General features: G+C 34.1%; 1 protein-coding gene across 3 annotated transcripts; it reads right to left on the reverse strand.

Annotated features, from left to right (window-relative positions):
• Positions 1-7,570: 7,570 nt before the first annotated feature.
• LOC103566901 (killer cell lectin-like receptor subfamily I member 1) lies at positions 7,571-25,933 on the reverse strand. 3 transcript variants are annotated; one of them, XM_070619086.1, is made up of 6 exons: positions 25,494-25,933; positions 22,408-22,507; positions 22,043-22,126; positions 17,682-17,789; positions 16,925-17,076; positions 7,571-8,911 (listed from the first exon to the last, which is right to left on the reverse strand). In XM_070619086.1, the coding sequence occupies exons 2-6, from the start codon at positions 22,496-22,498 to the stop codon at positions 8,888-8,890; spliced, it is 459 nt and encodes a 152-aa protein (XP_070475187.1). In that variant the 5' UTR covers positions 22,499-22,507; positions 25,494-25,933; the 3' UTR covers positions 7,571-8,887. The 3 variants fall into 3 exon arrangements, with proteins under 3 accessions (XP_070475187.1, XP_008541668.2, XP_070475188.1); XM_008543446.2 differs by lacking the exon at positions 25,494-25,933 and adding an exon at positions 24,293-24,427; XM_070619087.1 differs by lacking the exons at positions 17,682-17,789; positions 25,494-25,933 and adding an exon at positions 24,293-24,427.
• Between the last annotated feature and the right edge of the window lie 596 nt (positions 25,934-26,529).

Raw genomic sequence — 26,529 nt, forward strand, 5'->3', positions numbered from 1 at the left:
AAAATAGTTTTGGTTATTCTAGCTGCTTTTCCTTTTCATAACAATTTCATAATAAGCTGTGTATATTTGCAAAAGTATTGCTGGGATTTTAACAGGAATTGTCTTAAAGATATATATAAATTTGGAGAGAATTTACCTATTTACTATGTTACATTTCCAATTCATGAACATGGTATTTATGTTTACTTGGATCATCTTTTATTTCTTTCATGAGCTCTTACAGTCTTTAGCATATAAGTGCTGTATATGTTGTGTTAGATATGTAACCATATATTCCTTTTTATAACTATTGTAAACTGTATCTAATTTTTTAATTTGTTTCTACATGTTACGGCAAGTATTAAGCAATATAATTATTTTTTTGTATATTAATATTATACATATCCTTTGATTTTGATGAACTTGCTTAGTTCTAAAAGGGTATTTACTTCTTTTTTCAGTTACTTGGCATTTTCTATGTAGGCAATTATGCCTCTGCAAATAAGGACAATGTTATTTCTTCTTTTTCAAATTGTACACTTTTTATGCACTTTATTGTCTTTGTTCTGGCTAAACTTTCAGCAATATTTTGAAGAAGAGTGATGAGAGCTGACATCTTTGCCTTTTCCCTGATATTAAGACATAAATTTTCAGTATTTCACATTAAATATAATGTCAGCTCTATGGTTTTGTAGACGTTTTTATCAACCTGTTAAAAACTTCTATCAGTTTTTAGTTCATGAATTTGAAAGCTCCTTTTTTGGGTGCATAGATATTGAGAATTTTGATTTCATCTTGATGGATTGACCTCTTTATCATGATCATGATGTAGTGTCCCTGGTGTTATTCCTTGACCTGAGTTCAGTATCTTGTATTAACAGGCCTTCCTCACATTTCTTTTGAATTGGGTTTGCATGGTCTATCCTATTTCAATTCTTCATTTTTGACTTGTCAATGGTTTTATGTTTAAAGTGAGTTTTTTCAAGTGCTTATAATTTGATCTTGCTTTTTTGATCCAATATGAGCATCTCTATCTTTTACTTGGAATGTTTAAATTTAATGTGAATGCTGATATAGTTGGATTAAAATCTACCTTTTTGCTATTTGTTTTCAATTTGTTCCAGTAGTTGTTTCATTTCTCCTATTTTTATGCCAGCTTTGGATTGAGTATTTTTTTGTAGAAACAGCATATCTCTTTTTTTCAGTAGTTTTCATGGGTTGTAAAATATGCATCTTTAACATATGATAGTCTGCTTTTAAATAATATTATAGTACTTCAATATACCGGAGGAACTTTACGAATTTATGCTTCCGACTCTTTCCTCCCATCTTTTGTGCTATTCTTGTCATTTAGTTTTATCTGTATATGTTATAAGTCCTGCAATACATTTTACTGTTTTTACTTTAGACAGTTATATTTAAATGTACTTTAAGAAAAGAAAAATATTTTATACTATTTGTTTTATCACTTTTGAAAATTATTTCACTGTGAAGGTTTAAATTTTTCTTTGCTAATATTTTCCTTCTGCCTAAAAACCTTTCTTGAACATTTCTTTCATTTTATGTCTGCAGACAATAAATTCTCTCAGCTTTACTTTGCCTAAATAATCTTTATTTTTTCCCTTCATTTTCACTGTGTATAACATTCATGGTTTATAGTTTCTTTCTTTTATACTTTAAAATTGTCAATCAGTTATCTTCACGTTTGCATTAATTTTTTAAGAGAAATTTGCTATAATTCTTTTTTTTTTCATCTACACATAATGAGGCTTTTCCCCCTTTGGATGTCTTTAGCACGTTCTCTTTTTCTTTAACAGTTTGAATATCATATGTTTTTGCCTGTATTTTGCATATTTATAATGCTTCAGTTCTCTGTATTCTTCAGTCCTTCATTTGACATCTCTTTTGAAATGTCCTCAGCCGTTATAGCTTCAGATACACCTTCTGTCCATTCCTTCATTCTTTTCCTTCTGTGATTTCAGTTAGACTCATGCTAGACTTTTTGATGCTGTGCCAAAGCTTTTTAATGGCCTGCTCCTTTTTTTAACTCTTTACTCTTCTTTCTCATTCAGTTTGGATAGCTTATTTTAACTCTCCTCATGTTTACTGATTTTTTCTTCCGCTTTGTTAAGTCTACTGATGAGTTTATTGGAGGAATTTCTCATCTCTGATACCTTGTTTTTATCTTTAGCTTTGCCATTTAATTATTTCTTATAGTTTCCACTTCTCATAATGTTGTCTACCTTTTCCTCTAGTTTCTTTAACATATTAGTTTAGTTAAAGTTCCTCTAACGGTTCCAACATCTGCTTCATCTCTGAGTCTATTCTGTGGACACATTTTTTCTTCACAATGGGTGTTTTTCTTGCTTGTTTGGATATCTCATTTTTTAAAATAAATCCTGGATATCTTTTTAAGCAGAGAGAGAGAGATAAATAGTATTTATACCGGGTAATGGGTACATGTCTTCTCAGGCAGTTAGTGTGGATGATGAAGTCACTCTAGTCAGAAGATGACTTGGTTTGGAGCTTTGATTTGCTACACTTCAGTTCACAACAGAATTCAAATTCCTCTAAATATTGTCTCAGTTTATCTTGGGGCTGGCCTGCTGGGGGTATAGCATATTTGTGCTCCACCCTTAGTTTCCTGATCCCTGTATGGCGGCATCACAGAGACAATCTTTCTCTAATTTCTCCACCCTAGTCCAGCAGCAGAATGTTGTTGCTTGTTATTTGGTGCTTGCTAAGCTAAGGTAGGGGGCAGCATAGTTCCTTATACCACTGTCCAGACACCGTCCTATGTATCTTCTATTTGCCTAGTCTTGGAGGTGGAAATTTATCAGTATTCCTTCCTCTCTTCTTTGGATCAGACTGACAAACTCATCCTTATATCTATGGCGGTTCTTGTAGAAGCTGGAGCATGTAGTATACAAATGTGTTGCTCAGTCTGGGCACTGGTGAAAACTCAATCAATCTTTAGAGCTCTGAAGTTTTATTCTTCATCAAGAACTTGATATGGGCCCAGTAAGAGCAAAAATCCTTAGCCTAGAAACTTATGTAAAAAACTGATTCCAGTAGGTGAGCATCCTAGGGATCCTAAAGAGACAACCATGAAACCATCAAGTATGGTTTCCCTCCCTCCCTCACCTAGGTGGTGGGCCTCTAAAAAAGAATTCCCCTTGAAAATCAACTTACACAAAAAGAAGAGATCTCACAGAAGAGAATTTCTACTGAAGATAAAATTACGAACAATAATTATTTAGTTTGAAGGATATTTCCATGCTTTAATGGTGAATAATAGTTTTAAAAATATTATCAGATCTTCCAATTTTAAACTGGTATACAAGCATAAGGTTATATCACCTCTCCAAAAATTAACAAAAAACAACATAGTGAAAGTGACTTAGCAGTATACATGAAATTTAAATTTACTGTAATTAAAATCAAATATACTTTAAAATTCAGTTATACTGTAATACTAGGCACATTTCAGGTGCTCAATATCCAGAAGTGGCTATTGATTATCATACGGTACAGCACAGATGAAAATATTTCCCTCATCACTAGGAATTTCTATTGGGCAGTATTATATAATATTCAAGTTTGAAAAATAAGATAAAAAATTTTAAAGTCATAATAATAACTTTCATCCTACCAGCAATGCATAAGCAATCCTACTGCTATTCAGCCTCTCTGAAATTTCCTAATATCACACTCCATATTTTGCCAATTGAAGGATTAAATATACCTTACTATGATACTAATTTTCCTTTCCTTGATCAAACTGGCGTGCACACACCTGTTTATAAGGTCATGAGTGTTTCTTCTATGCTTGTCTATTTGTGTCTTTTATTCATTTTCCTATTAGGTGTCTCTTAGGTTTTCTCAACAAGTTTGAGGGAATTCCGTACAAGTTCTTGATTAATATTTTGTTAGTTACATTTGAATCTACATTTTGTCCACTTTGTCACCTGTTTTCTCAATTTTAGTGACATTTTTTGGTAAACATACAGAGTTAACTTTAAAGTAGTTTTTTTTTGATTTATGATTAATGCTTTTTCATCTTGTTTAATAAATTTTTACCTATCATAAGGATAGGGTTATTTCGGTAATTTTTTTGTTCTAAGTGTTTTCACGTTTTGATTTTGACATTTAACTTTTTAATTCAGTTGACGTAGATTATATTTTTCTTGTATGGTATGAGGCACATATTTAACAACAAGTTTTTCCATATGGATAACAATTATTGCAGATCAGTTTACTGAATAGAACATGACAACTCTGTCTCATGTGTCTTACTTCAAAGTTCCATAAATACATGGGTATTGACAATTTTAAACTGCCAGGACCACACTCAACAAGAACACCCCATGATATATACTCTAGAAAATTTATAGAAAACTGTTGACAAAAATACTGCAGTGGAAAGAAGATAGACTTTCAACAATGGTGCTGGAATAATTGTATAGTTAACGCAAATAAAAAACGAAAAACAGAAAGACGACTTGATCTATACTTTGCATCACATGCAAAAGTTAACTCAATATTGAACATACACCTAATTGTAGAATGTAAAACTACAAAACTTCTTGAATAAAACATATGGGAATGTCTTTGTGACATTGGAATTGGCAACGATTTCTTAGCTATGACAACAAAAGCACAATTCATAAAGTAGCAAATGGAAAAATTGGATTTCATCAAAATTTAAAACAATTCTTCAAAACACTGTTAAGAGAATGAAAAGACAAGCCAAAGACAGGGGAAAAAATATTCTCAAAATATGTATCTAATAAAAAGAGTTGTATCCAGAAGAATAACTTGCAAACTCAACAATAAGAAAGCAAACTACCCACTAAAAAATAATCACGAAAGATTTGGATAGACACTTGACCAAAAATATATATATGAATGACAACGTAGGACATGAGAAAGTGCTCAATCTTATTAGCCATTAGAGAACGGCAAGTTGAAATCACAATGCCATACAATACACAGAAGAATAGCTAAAATTGAAAATCTGATCATAGCAACTGTTGGCAAGCATGTATTGGAACTGAACTCTCATACACTACTAGTGAGGATGTAAGATGGCACAACTACTTTATAAAAGTTTGGTAGTTTATAAAAAGTCAAACATACCACTACTAGATGATTCAACTATTCCACTCTTAGCATTTAACCCAGAGAAAAGGAAATATGTGTCCATACAAAGAATTGTACACTAACATCACGAGAGCTTTATTCACAATAGCCCAAACTGAAAATAACTCAAATGTCCATGGTGGTTTGCAAAGTGCCCCCTTATACATGGAGGGCAAGGAGAGACCAAAGAAAGAGGCAGACTACTTCAGATTGGTAGGTAGCAGTTTTAATAATTGTTGGAACTTACAGGCAAGGATTATCTTGGGCAGCTGCAAGACAAGTATATCTTTGCATCTTCCCACCAGAAATCTTAAAAGTTTATATAGAGACACTAGCTGGGTTCAGCCACATATACTGTCCAGATGGTCTCAGAAACACATTGCTCTCTCCATGCTGCATACCTGAAAATGGCTCCCACTGTAGGAACTCAGGGCAGAACGTACATTGCAAGGACAGGGAAGGGGATGAGGAGCCTCTGATTGCCCAGTTCAGCTCACAAGTCAACTGGAAATCACGTTCTCTTGATGACCTCTTCCAATAGCCCATCAGCAGATATATGGAAGAATAAATGGTAGTATATATAAACAATGGAACGTTACTTAACAATAAAAATGAATGAACTACTGGTATACAACAACATGGATGACTATCAAAATAATGATGCTGAGTGAAAGAATTCAGAAAGAAAGAAAGAGTACATAGATATATAATTCTATTTATATAAATTTCCATAAAATGCAAACCAAAGTGACAGAAAGCAGATCAGTGGTGTCATGGGGATGGAGGTGGGCATACGGTGTGGAAGTAAGAGATTATAAAGAGGCACAAGCAAATTTCTCAGAGTGATATATGTGCTCACTATACCTGTGTCAGTGCGTTCATAGGCATGTCAAAAGTTGTCATATCATACACTTTAAATATCTACCTTTACTGTATGTCAAGAATTCCACAGTAAATTTTTTTTGTATGCCTGCCCAGAAGGGACCCAAAGACCTAGCCCCAGCGATTTCTAGTTTCATCGTTTCTTGATTGATGGCAGTGCTCCTCTACTTTGAAACATTTGGTAAATCTCCTTGTGCATTGCCTTGTTTTGCTTTTGTTCTAGGGGTCAATTTGTCTGTCCATGATCCAATAACAAATTGTCTAAATTATTATTTCTCTTATAATATGTAGCTTTGTATTTATCATGCCAAATTTTCTCTTATCATTCTTCATCTTTAGAAGTATAGTGGCTGTTCTTGGCTCTCTGCCTTACCATAGAAATATTAGAATTAACTCTATTTTCCAGAAAAAAAGTGTTAGGATTTGATTTAGTTTCACTAAGTTTTTACAACACATTTGGGAGAGTCAATATATTTATAATATTATTAAACTTTTCTATCCATTGGTAAGAGATATCTCTTCAGTAATTTAGGTCTTTAATATCTTTCAGGAAAGTTTTATAATTTTCTACATGGTAATTGTGTTCATCTTTTGTTATATTTACTTCTATGTATTTTACTTTTTCCTAATGTAAATGACATCTTTTTTTAAGCAAACTCTTTATGTAAGTATCCCACTCATAAAGAAAACTGCACAGACCATTAATGTAGAGCTCATTTAATTTTAACACCTGTTATGGGTTAAATTGTGTCTCCCAAAAATATATGTTGAAATTCCAACTCCCAGTACCTGTGAATATGATCTTATTTGGAAATAGGGTCTAGAAGATGTGATCAAGTTAAAACGAGGTCATTAGGGAGAAGCCTAATCAAATATGATGGGTTTCTTTATAAAAAGAGGGACATGTGGACAGTGACAAAGAGGAAAAATGCCACGTGATGACAGAGGCAAAGATTAGAGTGATTTAGAAACAAATCAAGAAATGCCAAGAATTGCCAACAACCATCAGAAGCTCGGAAGAGCCAAGGAGGATTTACCCTGAGTCTCAGATGGAGCTTTCCCCTGTCGACCCTTGATTTTGAACTTCTAGATTTCAGAACTGTGAAAAAATTAATTTCTGTTGTTTTAAGATATCCAACTTGTGGTACTTTGCTATGGCAGCCCTAGGAAAGAAACACAACACCCACATAACCAGAACCCAGACTGGTAAACACACATTACCAGCACCTGAGAAATACTCCTTGAACATTGTTTCTTTCCAGAAATAACCTGCACCATGGTAACTACTATTCATTCCCCATTATTATTCCTTCTAGGAATAAATACACACTGCAGTAACTTTTGTCCTAATCTCTAACAGTAGAGATTAGATTTACCTGACTTTGAGCTATATAAATAAATGGAATTTTATAGGATGAACTATTTTGTGTGTGGTTTCTTTTGCTCAAAATTATTTGTGATATTAAACCATAATGACATGAACGGATAGTTTAAATAAAAGAAATACCATAAAGAGATGCTCAGCCTCACAAATAAAGAATTTAAATTAAATGATACAAGACAACCCTTTTCATTGTTAAAGATTTTATTGTCAAAGTCAAACAGATTGTAACACACTGTGGTGATAAAGATATGAGGAAGCAGGCACTCTGGAACATTGCTGTGTGGAGATAATGTGTGTACAACCTCTATTTATATATTAAATATCTATTAAAATTTAAGGCACATGTCTTTTGACCCAGAAATTACATTGCTAAAGATTTAATGTATTGATACACAAGATGGTAAATGATACTGAATTAAGTGCTATTCATTGCAACATTTTTCTATAATTGCAAAAGTCTAAGACAAATCTAAATGTCCATTGAAATAAAACTCTAAATAAATGTTGGTACATTCATTTAGTGTAATACTTGCTGTTATTTACAGAAAATGAGGAAGATCTTTATTTACTGATATGGAACAGTCTGCAAAATATATTTAAAATAATAAAGAAGCAAGACCATTGTTTATACTTATGTAACATTTGGTTTAGCAGGTAGTATGCATATGGTTGTACTTTCCTAGAACACCTCTAGAATAATATCTAAGAAACTAGTTAAATTTTGCCTCTGAGAAAGGAACTAGGTGACTAGGGAACAAGATGGGAAAAGAGAATTTGTTCATCATTTTGTGCCTCATATTTTGAACAGGGTGAATGTATTCATTACCTAGTCAAATAAATAAATTAAATGATTAAGAAGAAAAGTACTATCTTTCACGCAATCAAAATGATTTTTTTATGTTCTGTGATTTATTTGTTCTTGAAATTTCAAAAAAATAAACTTATTTTTTGGATTTATTTAATTTTATTATATAGGGTCTAGTCCGGTGGCATAGCGGTTAAGTTCACGTGCTCCACTTTGGCAGCCTGGAGTTTACGGGTTGGGATTCTAGGCATGGAACTACACACCGCTTGTCAAGCCATGCTGTGGCAGGATCCCACATCCAAAATAGAGGAAGATTGGCACAAATGTTAGCCCAGGGACAATCTTCCTCAAGAAAAGGAAAAGAGGAAGATTGGCAACAGAAGTTAGCTCAATCTTCCTTATGAAAACTAAAATAAATTTTAAAAAATTTACTACGTATAAAGCTTCTTGTTTTATCCTTGCTCAGGTATGTTTTGAGAGATCGTAATTCTTCCTAAATCACACATACTTGACTAATTTGAGTGAATATCCTAAGTTTTTTCCCTAACAGTTATAAAAGAATGAAAATATTAAGACATTGATTATAGTCATTTTTTAATTATCAAGACAGGTAAACTTCTTTTCACAAATGAAATGAAACTCTCGAGTACAATCAGTGGTAGTAATACTTGCTGACGACGTGTCCACATTTTGCATTAGGTGTAGTCTGCTGAAAATTCCTGCATCAGAGAATATATTTATTTTAGAAAGACATTCCTTAAGGTAAAATTTGATTATCACAAATTTAAAAAATATGTGTGTAATTATTTCAATGAACACAAAAATCTTGTGACAGATATATAGCTATAAAATGATAAAGTGTAGGGGCCGGCCCGGTGGCGCAGGGGTTAAGTTCGCATGTTCTGCTTGACGGCGGCCCGGGGTTAGCCGGTTAGGATCCCAGGTGCGGACATGGCACCACTTGGCACGCCATGCTGTGGTAGGTGTCCCACATATAAAGTAGAGGAAGATGGGCATGGATGTTAGCTCATGGCCAGGCCTCCTCAGCAAAAAGAGGAGGACTGGTAGTAGTTAGCTCAGGGCTAATCTTCCTCAAAAAAAAAAAAAAATCTATATATAAAGTGTAATTGTTTCTAAAAGAAATGGAAATATTGCCAATGGACAATGGAGCTAGGGAAGGAGTAGGCAGGTTAGTATCAAATAGGATGTATACATAAATTAGATACATATATTTGAAAGATTCCTTTGAGACTTCTGAAACTTCTGGGAATTGACTAAATATAATAAATTTATTATGTGACACATTGTAACTCGATATAAAAATATTTCCAGTTTCCTATGACTTGGATTAATGGGCATAGAACATGTGTCTCCCATGTTAGACTGACTTTACGTATAGAAAGCGCTTATTTGCATTTAAAACAAGAGTGTACCTTTTTTCCACTGAGCTTAATGTCTTCCACATAAACAAAGCAATAAAGTTTTGTGAAATCGAGCAGTGAGAATGGGAAACATGGGTTTTGAATCATAGGGTTAGGATGCAACATACAAAAGAAAATGTTATTTAATTTAAATTTTCCTCCAAATGTCATGAATCTAACTGATAGTTATAATTTCGAGCAACAAAATTATCAGTAAGTAGGGACCAATTTTTAAAATTCTGCTTATTATTTCAGTAGCACTCTTTTTTAAGGTATCCCATAATCCTACACGCTAATTCATGGTTTTCTTCTTATCTCTCTAATGACTTTTCTCAGTAATGTTTTCTGGTTATCCTCATTCCCCATTATCTTAAACATTTGAGTGTCCAAGGGCTCAGGCCTTAGATTTCTTGATGATCACCTCCAGCCTCATGGTATTGATACTGTCTATACACTGATATGGGCTAAATTTGCATCCCTAGCACAGACCTCTCATCTAAACTTCATACTCACATAGCAAAATTCTCATGTGATATCCCACTAGAGAGCTAAATGTTTAAGAGATTTATGAAATATATCTAAACTGAACTTTAGAAATTCCCCATTAGAGTTAGTGACAACATCATTTTTACAATTTCTGGACCAAAAACCTTGGAACCATCCTTGACTCCTCTGTCTCTCATACATCTTTGAAATATGTTTAGAATCGGCCATTTTTCACCAACAACAATCCTGCAAATCTTCATCGAGCCCCCACCATGTCTCACTTGGATGACTTCAGCTAGGCTCCCTGCATACTAATTTATATTGTTCCCTCCATACACACACAATCTAATCTCATCAGAGTACCCAGAGTGAATGTTCAGAACAGGAAGACTGCACGTCACTCCTCTCAAAACTCTCCAATAGCTTCTCATTACGCTGGCAAAAAAAAATCAAACGTCTTACAATGACCTCTGACATCCCACATGCTTTCACTCTGGTTACCTTTCTGACCTACTTCTCTCCCCCTTGTTCATTTTGCTCCAGCATCACAGGCCCTCTTGCTTTTTCCTCAAGCATGCTAAATACACTCCCACCTCATGCTCTTTACACCAGCTATTTTTCCTGCTAGGATGCTATCCCATCAGGTAACCCACAAAGATTGCTCATTCAAGTTCTTGTACAAACATCACTGTCTCAAGGAGGCTGTCTCTGACAAGTTATTTAAGACAGTGAAATCTCTTCCTCTTACCTACACACACAAAGTACTTTGTGATATAACAAGTAAGGGAGTGCATATCACTCCACGGCATTTCTCATCTTCTGATATGCTATATAATTAACTTGGAATATTTGGTTCTTCATCATTGGTTCCAAAACCACCATTCTCAGTCCTTTACTAGATTTAACACCCATAAGAGCAGAATATTTTTGCATGTTTCTTCAATGCTATGGCTTCATTTCCCAAAATAGTACGTGGCAGGTTATGGGCACTCAATCAACAGCATGTTAATCAGCCCATTGCTAATTGCTCATATTTTCCCCTGTGGTACTGAAGTTTAATTATAACAGGGATTTTTTCTTCATTTTCTAAACTAGTTTCCTGACATTAATCGACAAATCTATGCTAACTTGCTAATGAGAGAGAACTACCAGGAATATGTAGACTTGTGAAAAACAATGGCAAGAATGGTATTGATTACCAAATTAGATATTCAAGATTACTAAATGATTGATTTGGAAATGGATCTTTCTTTAGTTCTTAAATGACACCCAGTAAACAGCTACAAATTTCACTTAGATGGAGGGCCGGGTTTAGATAACACTTTTATTTCATCATTATAGTTTTATCCTTTCGTCCAACTATATCTGTCAAAAGAACTACTATCATGGAATATACAAGAGAAAGATACAAAAGCAAAATGATATTTTACTGTGTTTGGAAGGACTCTCCATTAAAGAAAATGGAAAGAAATAATGGTCTTTGGTTCTGATTATTTGGGGTCTGAGATTTGCAGCCACCTATCTGAGAAGTGAGATCAAATGGAATTAATGATGGGCCCTAATCCCAAAGCATCTTTTCCTGTTCTTGATCTATACTCTATGAATCAGTTACTGAGAAAAACAAAAACAGAGGGGAGGTCTATGAAATGAAAACTTACAGGTTCCGAGATGGAACCATCCTGCCACATCCAGGGATGATTACCTCATTTTTAATGTAATCTAATCCAATATTTGTATTTTATCTTTGATTGAATGAAGATCTATGGGAAAATTAGAACTAGTATTATTCAAACTCCTTTATGATAAATGGAGCAGGCACTAATTTCTCTATTGTGCAGAGAAGAAAGGGAAGTGGCAAGGCCTCCATAATAAATCACCCAAGACTTTGCTTTGTGACTGAATGAAAGGTATTAAGAAAGGGATGTAACAGACTTTTAAAAATATCTCCACCTGGGGCCCAGCCTGGTGGCATAGTGCTTAAGTTTCTGTACTCCATTTTGGCAGCCCAGGGTTCATGAGTTCAGATCCTGGGCACAGACCTACACACCACTCATCAAGCTATGCTGTGGCAATATCATACATACAAAAAAGCAGAAGATTGACATAGATGTTAGCTCAGGACCAATCTTCCACACCAAAAAGAAAGAAGAAGAAGAAGAAGATCTCACCCTATAATAGAATAGATAGGTAAATGTGACTGCACTAAACTTAGAATTTCTCTTTATCAGAAAACATCTTAAAGAACACAAAAAAACAAATTTCAAATATGGAAATATTTGAAGTACTTTAAAGAACAAAATATTTTTTAAAATCAATAAGAAAACAAAGTTATCCAATTGGAAAAAATGGGCAAAAATCAAAAACAGAAATTTCACATGAAATAAAATATATAGGCAATAAATTTGGAAGGGTACCAAGCTGACTAGAGATCAGAGAAATGCAAATAAAGGCTACAAAGACATTTTACAACTATTCAATTGGCATAAATTAAAAATGACAACACCAAATTGGACGGATGGTAGAGGTCAAAGAAATATCTTTAAAATTGTTCCAAGAATTAGATTAAAAAATAATTTGGCAAGCCAGCCCTGTGGCCTAGTGGTTAAGTTAGGTGCATTCCAATTCAGCAGCCCAGGTTTGGTTTCCTGGCATGGATCTACACTGCTCGTTGGTGGGAAGGCTGTGGGAGTGACCCACATACAAAATAGAGGAACACTGGCAAAGATTTTAGCTCAGGGAAATCTTCTTCAAGCAAAAAGAGAAAGACTAACAACAGATGTTAGCTCAGGGTGAAACTTACTCCACAAAATATTAATAAAAATAATAATTTGGAATTATCATAGAAAATTGAACTTTTATATACCCTACAACCCAATCCTTCTACTCCTGACATGATTTGTGATAAACAGAAGAGAGGACACACGGAAAAATGTGGGACAGCAATTTATCTAACAATGTTTAATGAAGCATTATTCATAACAACAAAAACTGGAAACAATCCACATTCCTGTAGAGAACGAGTAAAGTTTATCTGCTTGGTGGAATATTATACAGCATTGAAAATGAAGAAATGAAAGCTACAAGTTTTAAAATGCACTGTGTCGTTTATTTGCCATGTAAACTGAAGCAAATAAACTTCCTTGACCATTGTCCTTATCTATGAAACAGGAACCAAATATCTGTTTCCAAGTTTTTCTGAACTGCAAAAATGCATTCAAAGTATCTGAAACACCTTTAACATAAAAATATTGTTAATTATTCTTAGTTAATATTCCAACTGGTATATTTTATTTACATCAAATATTCTTATGAATGCAAATATGAAGCAATAAACTAATTTTATTTCCTAAAATCAATGTATTTATTTTCTCTTTCTCTCACACACATTCCACTATTTATCAGTATAATTACAATACATAAGAGGAAAATCATCATAGTTTATCTTTTATTGCCTAGGAAAAATATAAAGGTATTATAGAAGCATGTCAAATGATACAGTAAAGTTGCAGGGTACAAAATCAACATACAAAAATCAATCATGTTTCTACACACTAATAATGAAATAGCAGAAAGAGAAATCAAGAGTACAGTCTCATTTAGAATCACAACAAAAACAATAAAATACTTTGGAAGAAATTTAACCAAGGAAGTGAAAGACCTGTACACTAAAAACTATAAAACATTGTTGATAGAAATAGAAAAAGACACAAAGTAATGGAAAGATATTCCATGCTCATGGATTGGAAGAGTTCACATAGTTAAAAATTCCATACTTTCTAAAGCAATCTACAGATTTGATGCAATCCTATCAAATCTTGACAACATTTTTCATGGAAATAGAACAAAGATGCCTAACATTTATGTAGAACAACAAAAGATCTTGAATAGCCAAAGCAATCCCTAGAATAAAAACAAAGTTTGAGGTGTCACACCCTCTGATTTCAAAACATACTACAAAGCTATGGTAATCAAAACAGCACAGAACTGGAAGAAAAAAGACACAGAGATAATTGGAACAGAACTGAGAGCCCAGAAATAAACCCACACATCCATGCACAGATAATTTTCAACAAAGGAGCCAAGAACGTACAATGGAGAAAGAAAATTCTCTTGAATAAAAGCTTTTGGGAAAACTGGACAGCCATATGCAAAAGAATGAAAGTAGCCCATTATATTACACCATATACAAAATTAACACAAATGGATTAGACTTGAATATAAGACCTGAAACCATAAAACTCCTAGAAGAAAACACTCTTTGACACTGGTCTTAGCAGTATCTTCTCGAATATCTTGTCTCCTCAGATAAGAGAAACAAAAGAAAAAATAAACAAATGGGGCTACACCAAAGTAAAAAGCTTTTTCATAGCAAAGGAAACCATCAACAAAACAAAAAGACAACCTACAAGTGGGAGAAGACATTTGTATGCATATATGCAATGAGTCAATATCCAAAATTCATAAAGAACTCATACAACTCAACAACTAAAAAGCAAGAAATTTGATTACAAAATGGGCAGAGGATGTGAACTTATATTTTTCCAAAGAAGATATACAGATGGCCAGCAAGCATATGAAATGATGTTTACCATCATTAATTATTAGGAAAATGCAAGTCAAAAACCCAATGAAATATCACCTCATGCATCAGAATGGCTATTATTAAAAAAACAAGAAATAACAAGTGTCGGAGAGGATGTGGAGAAAAGGGAACTCTCATATACTGCTGGTGGGAATGCAAACTGGTGCAGCTACTATGGAAAACAGTATGGAGATTTCTCAAAATATTAAAAATAGAACTACCATATGATCCAGCTATGCTACTTCTAAGTATTTATCCAAAGAACACAAAAACATTAATTCAAAAAGACATAAGCACCCTTGTGTTCATTGCAATAGCTAAGACTTGGAAACAACCTAAGTCACAATCAACAGCTGAATGACTAAAGAAGATGTGGTGTATATACAATGGAATACTACTCAATCATAAAAAAGATGAAATCTTGCCTTTTGCAACAACATGAATGGAACTTGAGGGTATTATGCTAAGCAGAATAAGTCATACAGAGAAAGGCAAATACTATATGATTTCACTCATACATGGAAGATAAACAAACCAGCAAACATGTAGATACAGAGGACAGATTGGAGGTTACCAGAGGGGAAGGGGTGACGGTAGAGGGTGACAGGGGTAAAAGGGAACATTTGTACCATGACGGAGGGCAATTAAACTTTTGGTGGTGAACAGATGAACACGATGTATTCTATAGAGAAGTGAAATATCACGGAGTATACCTGAACCTTATATAATGTTATAAACCAATGGCACCTCAATAAAAAAATTAAAAAAACTTCAACTTTTCTAGGTCTCTGAAGAAGTACTAAAATTAAATGTCCATTAATTCTTTGATTCACATTTTTTGCTAGATGTCAGAGGTATACATAAATGTATAAAAGTCAAAACCTGTTTTCAAATAGTGTATTTAAGTCACTGCTTTAATTACATTCTTCGGCTTTGTAAAGCAGCAAAAGACTGAAAACCCTAAAGCAGTGGTGTGAGAGTTATGCTGCTCAACAAAGTCTGTTGCAGGTGTTGTGGAGTGTGTCAGTATTCCAGATTTACATACTGATAGCAAAGTTATCATGAAATCAGATAAGACAGCATGAGGCCTATCTATTGCTCTAATCAATAGCAAAATTTACCAGAAATTTCAAAGGAGATAGAATAGTTCATAGAAACACAGGGATGACAGATATAAGCACTTCCACTGAAACTCTGATCTTCACAAACTTCAGTGGCAGGAGTAAAACTGAAGTGAACAGAATTGGAAATTACAAAGAAAATATGGATTATAAATAACGTTAATTTCCTGAGAGTAGACAAAACTCGTATCATTTAGGAATTGATTGATAACAACTGAGGTTTAAATTGATCAAGGTACTTATAAGCTACAACTGGATTTTTGTATTTCTTTGACTTCATATTCTACTATTCATTCATTTTTTATAATGAAGAGTGATTTATTCATACTATTATTTTAATAACATAAGAATTCTATACATAAGAAAACATAGGGTTTTTAACTCATCCTTCATAAGACACTAATAGAAATGTCATTGCTGAGACTAAATATTATAAATGCAATTCAGTGCCTACATTGAATCACCAGAAGGAAAAATACAGAATCTGTTAGATTGGCTTTCTATTCCCCAATTTTATAAGTACTGGCAAATTTGGTCTAGATTTCCTCTCCTAGAAGATAGAGACCCTCTCTCGTTCTGAATTGTGACTGAAACAAAAATTCGTCTTGGAAGAATCATTCCAGCTATATTTATTCTCTCTATTTTTCATTCTATATTCCCACGGCAGGAAAGTGAGAGATTCATCCTCCCTTAGAACTGTGATGCCTCCCAAATATTGATGGGAGAAGACTAGAACTCAGTACAATGAGACGCTGTCTCTTTTAGACTGCTCATATCATTGAAGGAAGATTTTCTTTTGCCCTGTAGTAGCACCAAGAGGCTAAAATCTCAACAGTCTGATGTATACCAAAATGTAAAGATGCAGCACATATCATAAAAAGACTGAAAATTATTCCACGGAGTCCTCAGTAAAGCTATTTCTCTTGTTTTAAAACAACGATTCTTCCAAGTACTTGTTACATCTGTGTCCCCTCCTCTGCAGGTAAATCAGCTCCAGAATGTACAAGTGCTTGAAAAAAAATCAGGTAAATAATATTGCAGCGAGGTCTAACCGATTATCCTAACTCAAGACACATGAATCTCTTATAAAGCACCTGCTCAGGTTTAATAAAGTGAACATACCTGATCCTGTTTGTCATAAACCTTAGTACGACTAGAACATAGGTCTTGGTATGACATCTTACTCTCAGCCCAAGTTTTCTCTTCTTTTGAAAAATAGTAACAGTTGTTTCCACAGCAGAACCATTTTTCTTGACATGGGTCATAGCCTTTACCTTGAAAACAAAAACCACCATCATCTGCAACCCCAAGACCATTTAGAGACCTGTAATTTCTCTGTATTTCATTGCTTACTTCAGACTGAATACCAGAGAGTAGGTGATGTCCCTGTATCCCAAAAGTCTACGTTAGGAATAGCTCTTCTGCCAAATTCTGCAGGTAAGAATACTGTTGAGCTAGTTGCTGCCTCTGACAGACCCAAGGCCACTGTGAAGATGGCCCTGAGAAATCTTGACTTCTCGAGTACAAACAAACTGCAGCAATATGGAGCAGTTCTCCGCAGGAAGAAGCCCGTCAAAGTGAATATTGGGAATGGTATTAATTTCGAGAGATCTACACTGGGGAAAAATCATCCACAAGCATAAAATAGCCAAATGATCAAATCAATATGACAATATAACAGGGGCTTGTTACTTTGTGAATGTCAAGTGTTCAATTAGCTATAACAAATAAAATGAATTTGGTGAGAAAAGGTGAGAAAAATTAAAGGCCCTGACAAAGTTCAATGAAAGGTTTTAAAATTACATATTGAAATAGGACAGAAGGGGATAATTCCATGAAAAATATCTGTAAACTGTCAGCTTAAGTGTTTTGTACATACCGGTACAACTCGGCAAAACTGAGTGATCTTCAACGTCTGGTGAGGAAGTATTTTTTTCCTTTGTGTCTTTTATATCTTGTCCTTTGCCCTCAGAAGAGTTCCAAAAATCTTCAATCCATATTAAAAAATTAAGATCATGAATGGCTTTAATAGATCACTTTATTATGATCATTTTGTCTAATTCTAAATTACAAAGTAAATGATGTTGACTAAACGGAAGTACAGTCAGAGAAAATGCAAGGTTAAAATATTTTCAAGTGGAAGAACTTAAAATGGATTTTTATATATAACTATATATTATGTTTTAAAGCATGTAAAACAGTAATACACATTTACAAAGGAGAAAATATAAACTGAAAATAAGAAAAATACTAACTAGTTGTTATGCTATCTACTCTTCAAATAAAGATTTCAATGTTTGTGAAATTTAGTATTCAGCATTTTACTTAGTATTTGGTATTTGCATTTAGAGCTAAACAAAGGTATCTGCTCTGTTTAGTACAAGTTTATAGTGGGTTCAATGAATATATAGGGGTAAGATCTCAGAGGGCTACTTCTAAAGTGCAAACAGAAAGTCAAAAACCTCTGAGAGATATAGAAATCTCTTCCAAAAACTCTTGAATAAAAAATGTAAAAACATGAAATGTATGGCTCTTTAAATGTATGAACATTTTAAAAATATCCATCGAGGATTTCTAACACAACTGAGAATCTTCTTTTCAAATTCTGCTACCACCCACCATCATTTACCCAAATTCAACGTCTACTTGTAAAAGTCAAGTAGCATTGATTGAACAGTCTCCTAATGTTCTCAATTATAGTGTATATAATTATTGCTGCAATTCAGCAATTCTTTCCAAAGGTCATCTTCTAGACCTGATTTAAAAAGACGCATTCAGACGTCTTGTTCCTAAATACTAGCATTACTTGTGATTAAGCAATTCCCTTCTCCTTTTCTTTTTGTCTATCCAACGTCATTTAATAGACAAGTAATTTTGGCAATACATCCAACAATCGTGCAATACAGTCTTTTTGCACATCTAAAAATAGCCAACTCTGAAACACCCTATCACTGGCCATCTTATCTCCACACAAGCTTCTGGAAGTCAGATGACAAAAAGTCACAAAACTGCACAGATACAGATTAATGCTCATCAACATTTAAAGTTTTCATCACAATTTCGCCCCTCAGTACTACACGTATACTTGAGACACATCCTTCTCTCAGTTCAACAACTATTTCAAGTATTTAATCTTTCCCTAAATTATCTAGTGTACCTCTTTGATTGTCCCTCTCAGATGATGGCCTCATCTACTCCTTCACATAGGAACATTCATCATCAAGCATAAGTTCCCCTCTCCTTCTTGCTTCTCCTCCTATAAAAGCACAGATCCATCCATCCATCTCAGGAAAAATATTGCATCCCATTGAACAAGACTGAAACCCTCACTCCTAGTCTGGATTGTGTCCACTATTGCATCTTTAGTAATCGTGATCTCCTATTATTCTATTTCTCTCCTGAATCTTCAATAATTTCCCTCTAATGATTCTCTTCTCTTGCATATGATCATCTCAAGTCAACTTTTCCACAAAACTTCCTGTCCTTTCTTTTCCGTATCCTTTATAACAGAGTTGTTTCTTTTTAGCTTTTAGATCTTGTGTGCCAGGATAAGATTATTCATAATCTTTCCTTTATGAGACACTCTCAACATTGCTCAAAGAACCTTTCTCATTTATTTAATTAGATAGTTTTTTAATTACTCACCCAAACCTGTAGCCAGAACCTTAACCATTACATTTATCTGTTTTTATATTTCATTCCATTCCGTCCTCCTGCCTCTCTCAAACTGTGTAACTGAAACCCATTGAAATTTCTCCCTTGATACATTTTGTATATAGTTTTAGTGTCTCTTTATGTATTTCCTGAAATTGTACTATTTTATTTGCTTTTAACTTGTTAACCTGATACAAAGATATTCTGGTATAGAATCATTTTTGAAATTTACTCTTTTTCATTTCATATTATCTTGCTAAGATTCATCCACAGTGTTACGTATCACTGTAGTTCATTTGTTTTGATTGCTACATAAATTCCATTTTGTGAGTAAATTACAGAGATTTTATTTACTCTCCCATTAATGGTCTTTTGGGCAGTTCAGAGATGTTTGATACTGTGAAAATCACTGCTATGAACATCCCTGTAGATGTGTGTAGCTGTACGTGTGCAAGGATTTTGTTTGGATATGTACCTGGCATTAGAATTGCTGAATCATGTTCAGCTTTAGAAGATAATACTAAAATGTTTTAGAAAGTAGTTTATCAATTTATACTCCCTTTAACAATATATGAGATCATGTGGTTCCACATACTTTCAAAACTTGGTAAATTTTTTGCTTAGCCTTAATTTTAAAAATAATTTGCACTGGTTACCGTCTCTGCTTCCTAATCTTCAAATAAATTTTAGCCTTTGCAATCTTCGATCATAGCCACCATTCCACTGAATCTATTCTAACAAATATAATTAGTGGCCTTTCCCTTGCCAAATTTAACAAGCCATTATATTTTTGGCAATTGTATTACTCGATCTTCCTGTACCATTTGGAATCATTGACTATCTTTAGCCTGCTCTCCATGATGCCATACTGTTTTGGATTCCCACATCCTTATCTAACCAAAGCATCATTTTATTTTCACCATTTACTCATTTTTCACCTACTTCTAAATGTTGATTTATCCTAACAATCATAATCTACTCACCCTGGCTTAACAAGGCTTTACATGGTCTGGCTTCTACATTCCTCTACCCTGTCTTCAAATACTTGTTATATTAATCAATAAATCAACAATTCCCGTCTCTAATCTAGGCATGGCTCTTGATCCCCAGACACCTACTCCTACCATATACATGCTGATGGTCTATATCTACTTCCAAAAAGTTCACTCTGGATACACAGACCAATCTCTTGTCATCAACACTGATGTGCCACAAACACCTCAGTCTTCACCATTATTAACAAACACACACACACACACACACACACAGTCATAGCCTAATGTTCTTCTCACACTTTCTATAACATTTAATGAAATATATTCACCAAGGGGAGTAAGCCTGATACCAAATGGTATCACTGATTCCGTTCTCTCCCTTACCCATTCAATTAAATGCACATTCTAGCAATTTCACAAATATGTTCCCTACCCTTCATTACTTCTTTCATGACGCGAAATCAGACAGCCATTGTCAGGAACCCTGATTCCTGAAACAATCTCTTATATCCTCCTCACTCACTTTATCATCTACTCAGACTGATCTTTCCAAAATCCATATCTGCTCATGTGACATGAGTCATGTTTTCCCCTCACATAAAATTTTCTAACAGTTTCCTTTGTTTTTAGGGCAAATCTAAAATCTTTTAATATGGTACAAAAGATTCATGAAGTTGCATATTTAGCCAAACCTATTTCTAGCCACTTTTTTAATTTGCCTAGAAAATGAAATTCTTCTAAAATATAAATCTGTTCTTTTTTCATGTTGCTCTCCACCTGCATGAGTCTTCTCTACCCTGAACCTCCTGACTCATTCCTACCTGTCCTTTGTATCATATCAATTATTATCTCCTACAGGATTGCTTTCTTGACCTCAGCATGTTATATGCATTCATCTGGTAGCTTCATGCCATTGTGCTAGCACTAATAATGTTTCTTTTAAAAACTGGTTCATTTAAAAAGAAACTTTCCCCCTTAAACTGAATTCATTGAGAGCTGACACTTTTTAAATTTCTGGTATCATTGCTGCCATACATAGTTCCCAATCCATAGAAGATACTCAAAATTGTTTGCAGAATGAGTGAACCAAAGAATTAATAATCATCAGGAAAAAGATATTGAAAGCCAGTGTTGTGTGCAAATTTTTTAAAAATTGACATGAAATATATCAAAACCGATGGATAACATTTAATGATATAGAAAATAGATTGAGTTTATTTTCCTTTGTGATTTCAGCAGTATCTCAGTATGATAAGGAATGTAATATTCAAATAAAGATTCCTCCAATTCTCTGGTCATATGGAAAACCTCATCCCATATGAAAAATAAGTTAGAATATATATATATGTAAACCTTATTGTACATATCAGCAAAATTTTTGTGATGTTATTGTTGTCACATTATTTTGTGTGGCATAAAAACTAAGTGATAACAAAATAATAAAATCTTCATCAACACCATAATGACTACTAATATTTTTATAGAATTTACAGTTTACAAAGGTTCAGCAGAAGTTCCATATTTATAGTACCTTATTTTTTTTTAATCTTGGCTCACTGTTCTCATAAGAAAGTATGTACCTGATACTCACACATATATCCTAAGCCTGTGATGGCCAGCAGGAGAAAAAAACATATGATTCCCAGGATTATTGCAACACCACGCCATGGAAATTCTGTACAAGATCAAAAAACCAAAATATATAGAAAGCATTGAGCATAGCAAAACTCTGAATTAGACCAAAATGGAAATTTATTCTGGGGTTAAAATTAGTATCAGTATTTATTGTGATCACATATCTCATTGAATATTACTTATAAATATACCCCTAAGTATAGAAAGAACCAGGCATATAATATAAATATATATGGACACAATTATCATGATTTCATTTTTTTCTTACTTGACATTATAATGTTTTCAGAAAACAGGAAAACAAACAGCAAAGAACTTTACCTCTTTTTTTGGGTGTTGGATGTCTTTTGTTCTTCTGTTTCTTTGAATATGGGAGTTTCAGTTCCGTGTATGTCACTCTCTCCTTGCTCATTTCTGAGGGCTGCAGGCAAAGAATACAGCAAGAGTCTTTTGCAATGCTTAATAAGGCATAAATAATAACATTGAAAATGGCAACTTTCATCATGAAGGAATAGGGAGAGCTAAATGAACGATAAGTAGGAGAGTCTGAAATAAGTGATTTAAAGTAACCATTTGTCCAGGAATATCAGAAAAAATGATTTAAATTTCGCTTGGCGATACCTTACAACAGAGGTCTTACACAATTAAATAATGGTCCATTACAGTTTATAGGCATGTCATGTTAAGCTTTCACTGTTTTTAAAATGAATTCATTGCCACAATTTAAAAATTGATATATTTCATACTCATGAAAAATCTAGATATACATCTCCTCTTGAAAAATTATATTTGGTCACTTAGTGCCTGTATTATGCCCAAACGGCAACTATATTCTAACACTAAATAAATAGAGTAAGCCCCCTTTAGGAAGGACAAACAGATTCCAATTTGACAAACCTGCCAACCAGCCATATTGCCTTATGCCAGACCCCATTCAGTTGTTTATACTACCCCTTGAAACTTACAGTCACTGGAGTCATGACTTCTCTCTAAGAGTGTGAGAAGAATTCAGGTATCATGAGATTCAAGGAAAGGGGGTTTAGAAAATGACATTAAGTGAGCAAAGCATAACTTGTAATTCTAATGACAACGCTGCACAGTGATGATTATTTTTCAATTAATACATTAGGAAAACTAAGTCTCAAAGCATATAAATAATATCCCCAATATCAGACAACTAGTAAATGATAGTCTTCGGTTCAAATAAATACACATAAAATATTTATTGAAATATATTTTATATACAAATATATAGTGTACAGAAATATACATTTAGATGAGATATTTATTATAGTTTATTTCTTTTTATCCAAAAATATTATCCTTCACTTATACTTAGCTTATATAAACAACATTTTTACAAAAAATACGTAATAACCTTTCTCCTAGAAATATAAATAAATAGTGATTAAAAAGGAGAAACATTTTTCCCAAAATAATATTTTTGGTATCTCTGTAGAAAGAACCAAATGACTCTTCTTCCTAAGTATATTTGATTCTTGGGTTATTAAAATAGCTAAATATTTCACCACTTAATTACTTCATAATTTGAGAAAACTTGAATAATCATAAATGATGATAAAATGTATATACTATCATTTGTTTTTCAATAAGTACCCTCTCTACCACAATGCCAGATTACAAGATAAATCTTGTTTTAAGGTCATGTTTTCCTAATTAGATTTTGCTTAATTATTTTTTAATTGAATGTCTGTATACGGAAACAAGAAAACACATTTGTAAAATGAAACTGGATTTATTTTGATAGAAAAATAATCCTATTATCAAAACATTGAAACTTTTCCTATTACATTTAATTCAGGATGAGGGAATGTAAACTTTGGATTACTCATTGCTAACCAGTTACGTAGCACCCATAGAAGAGAGAGAAAAAAACAAAGATTTATATCACCTAAAAAAGAATTAAATATTCCCCAAAATGTCTGAGGATTTTTAAAATATCATATTCTGCATAGCAAATATTTTGACCCACTCTCATTCTGATCCATTCCTCTCTTCATCTGTAAAATAAAGTTAACGTTAGATATTAACTAACATGATCCCAAGATCAGTTATTTTCTGCAACGGTCCAAAGCCCTCCCAGCTTTCTCCGTAACTTCCCCACAGCAAATCCTACTTTATCCCTCTGAGCTCAGCAGTGTCACAGCAGAGACTTAGGCCACACACCCACACTGGCCGATGATACCTGCATCTATGCCCTGGGATTTCACCAGCTGGAGGAAAAGCTTGGTCAGAAACACGGCTAGATGTGCTGGTTCTGCGGGCCTTTCACCTCTGCTTTGAGACTAGGAGGCACTTGTTGATATGAAGGATCGATTCTCAGAGAGATCATGTCAGAAGAAAGATAACCAATGATCGCATGACATTAGATAGCTCCACACAGAAGGTTTCCGCTGGTCTCAGTATCTCATTTACTCCCACACTCTGTGTCACACAAGAGTCACAGAGAACTAAAACCCCAAATTTTATGGTCATTTTGTGGATCAGTTCAAACCTGCACTTTAGCAGTTACCATAAAGCTTGAAAAAGTTGCCATCCCGGAATCTCATGAACTTAACTTAAGAACAAAATTCAAAATGTTACAAAAATAAAACAGGAAATATTCATACTCTACCTGGAATGATCCATACATTTTTTCCTTTTATAGAATGAAGGTAAATCCTCAATTGTTATATATATGATAAAAATAGATAAATGACAAAAGGTGCATAAACATTGGCCTGCATTTTTAACAAATATACTCAGGATATCCAGATTGCTTGATAGATTACAGTAAATATAAATACATACACTACCGGGTTGACCAATTCGAATAATGGCAGATTTCTACTATTTCCAATGTTCTCTTTAAATTGTCTGAAGAATCAGACTTTCTCTTTAAATAATACAAATCCTGACAAAAACAAAGAGATAGGCTTAAAATATTGAATGGATTTGAATGTAGTCCTTTTAAAGCATTAAAGTTAAAATCATTTAGTTGCAGCTAAAACCGTCAGAGCATTCTTTCAAAATTATTATGTTTAATTCAAGGATCAGCTGATGCCTTATTTAACCCTAGAAGTAGGTGTTAGGAACAAAAATGGGTTGGTTTTTTTCATATCGACCACATTGACCTGTGCACCTAAAGGGCCCCCAGTGCTCTGCTGCTTTAAATTCTTCTTAGAAATGTTTAGTAATGTTACTGAACCTGAAGTGAGTTCGCTCACCCACTGTGCAGCAAGCCAATCTCTGACACCGGGTGTGGTGGAAGAAAGTAGGAATTTTATCTTCCCACAGCGCTGAGCAAAGAGAGAGGGCAGCTAACGCTGAAATCCAAATCTCCCCGAAAAGCTAAAAGGAAGGGTTTTTATTTGGGGTTTTAGGTGGGGGGGAGGGGAGCTCATGACCTTGCTGGTCAGCTGCTTTCCCGCCAGCCGGTATCTCTTTGCCGGAGGAGATAGTCCAGGTGCTTCTCCTTGAGGGTGTCCGTCTCCATGGAGGACAGTGGATTCTGGAGCCAGGAAGCCAGAGAGTAAGCAGAGAATGAGTGTTTTGGTTTTAACCCTATATATGCTGGGTTTAATGTGGGGAAACTGATATCAGGGTCAATATCAGTAATAACTATTGAAATCCACTTCTATGTCAGCTACACTGTTTGAAGTCTTTTCAAATGCACTTTTCCATGTTTTGAGCTTCCTCTCCCTCACTATTCCCGAAGAAACCTGTCTTATTCCCTTCTAACTAAGGGTAGCACATTTGAGACTTTCTAGCTTTTTGTCGTAGCGGTTTTTTGCCTTCTGCTTATTCTGTTTCTTTGCTAGGATCTAACTGATTGCTGTCAGAGGATAGGTTTCTGACATAAACAAAGATAATGAGGAAAACATTCTAGGAATTCTCCATGCAATAGGCCTTTCTCTTAAAGTCAAACATTCACTTTTAGGCATGCCCATGAACTATGATCTTCCAGCAATAATTACTTTGCATGGCTGCTGTACACATTAATCTATGGCTTCTGTGTCAAATTACCCAATTCCAAAATGTGTTATTTAACAGAAATGTACAAATGTGATAATTATTTTTTTCTACAAATTAATATATACTCTACTGGTAAAGTACAGTTAACACGGTAAATTGACTTTGAGTGTGCATTGTAGAGGATGAATAGGTGTGATTTCTAAACTCTCAGTGCAGTGATGCCATCCAGGGGTGCAGAGAGTTAAGAGCTGGCTGCAACTTACACTCTGTCTTCGTCTGAAGCAGCAGTGGGTGAAGTGACTGACTTTGGAAGTCCCATCCTCTTCAGCAGCATCAAGAATACCTTTCATGCAAGTAGAGTCTGTTGGGGAGACTGGTCTTTAGGATCAGAATCTATTCTGTGGTATTTAATAACATTTTTATATGTGAGGAAACTGACTCTAAAATTAGTATATATTTACAGTAGTG

Source organism: Equus przewalskii, chromosome 5 (assembly GCF_037783145.1).
Source record: "Equus przewalskii isolate Varuska chromosome 5, EquPr2, whole genome shotgun sequence".
Taxonomy (NCBI): domain Eukaryota; kingdom Metazoa; phylum Chordata; class Mammalia; order Perissodactyla; family Equidae; genus Equus; species Equus przewalskii.

Bases quoted from the DNA above. Each gene is read 5' to 3' on its own strand.
- LOC103566901 (XM_008543446.2), bottom strand. The intron at 22,127-22,407 runs GTAAAGTTCTTT...GATCTTGTACAG, and splicing joins TCCAACACCCAAAAAAAGAG to AATTTCCATGGCGTGGTGTT. The intron at 17,077-17,681 runs GTATGTACAAAA...TTTGTTTTCAAG, and splicing joins AGTTTTGCCGAGTTGTACCG to GTAAAGGCTATGACCCATGT.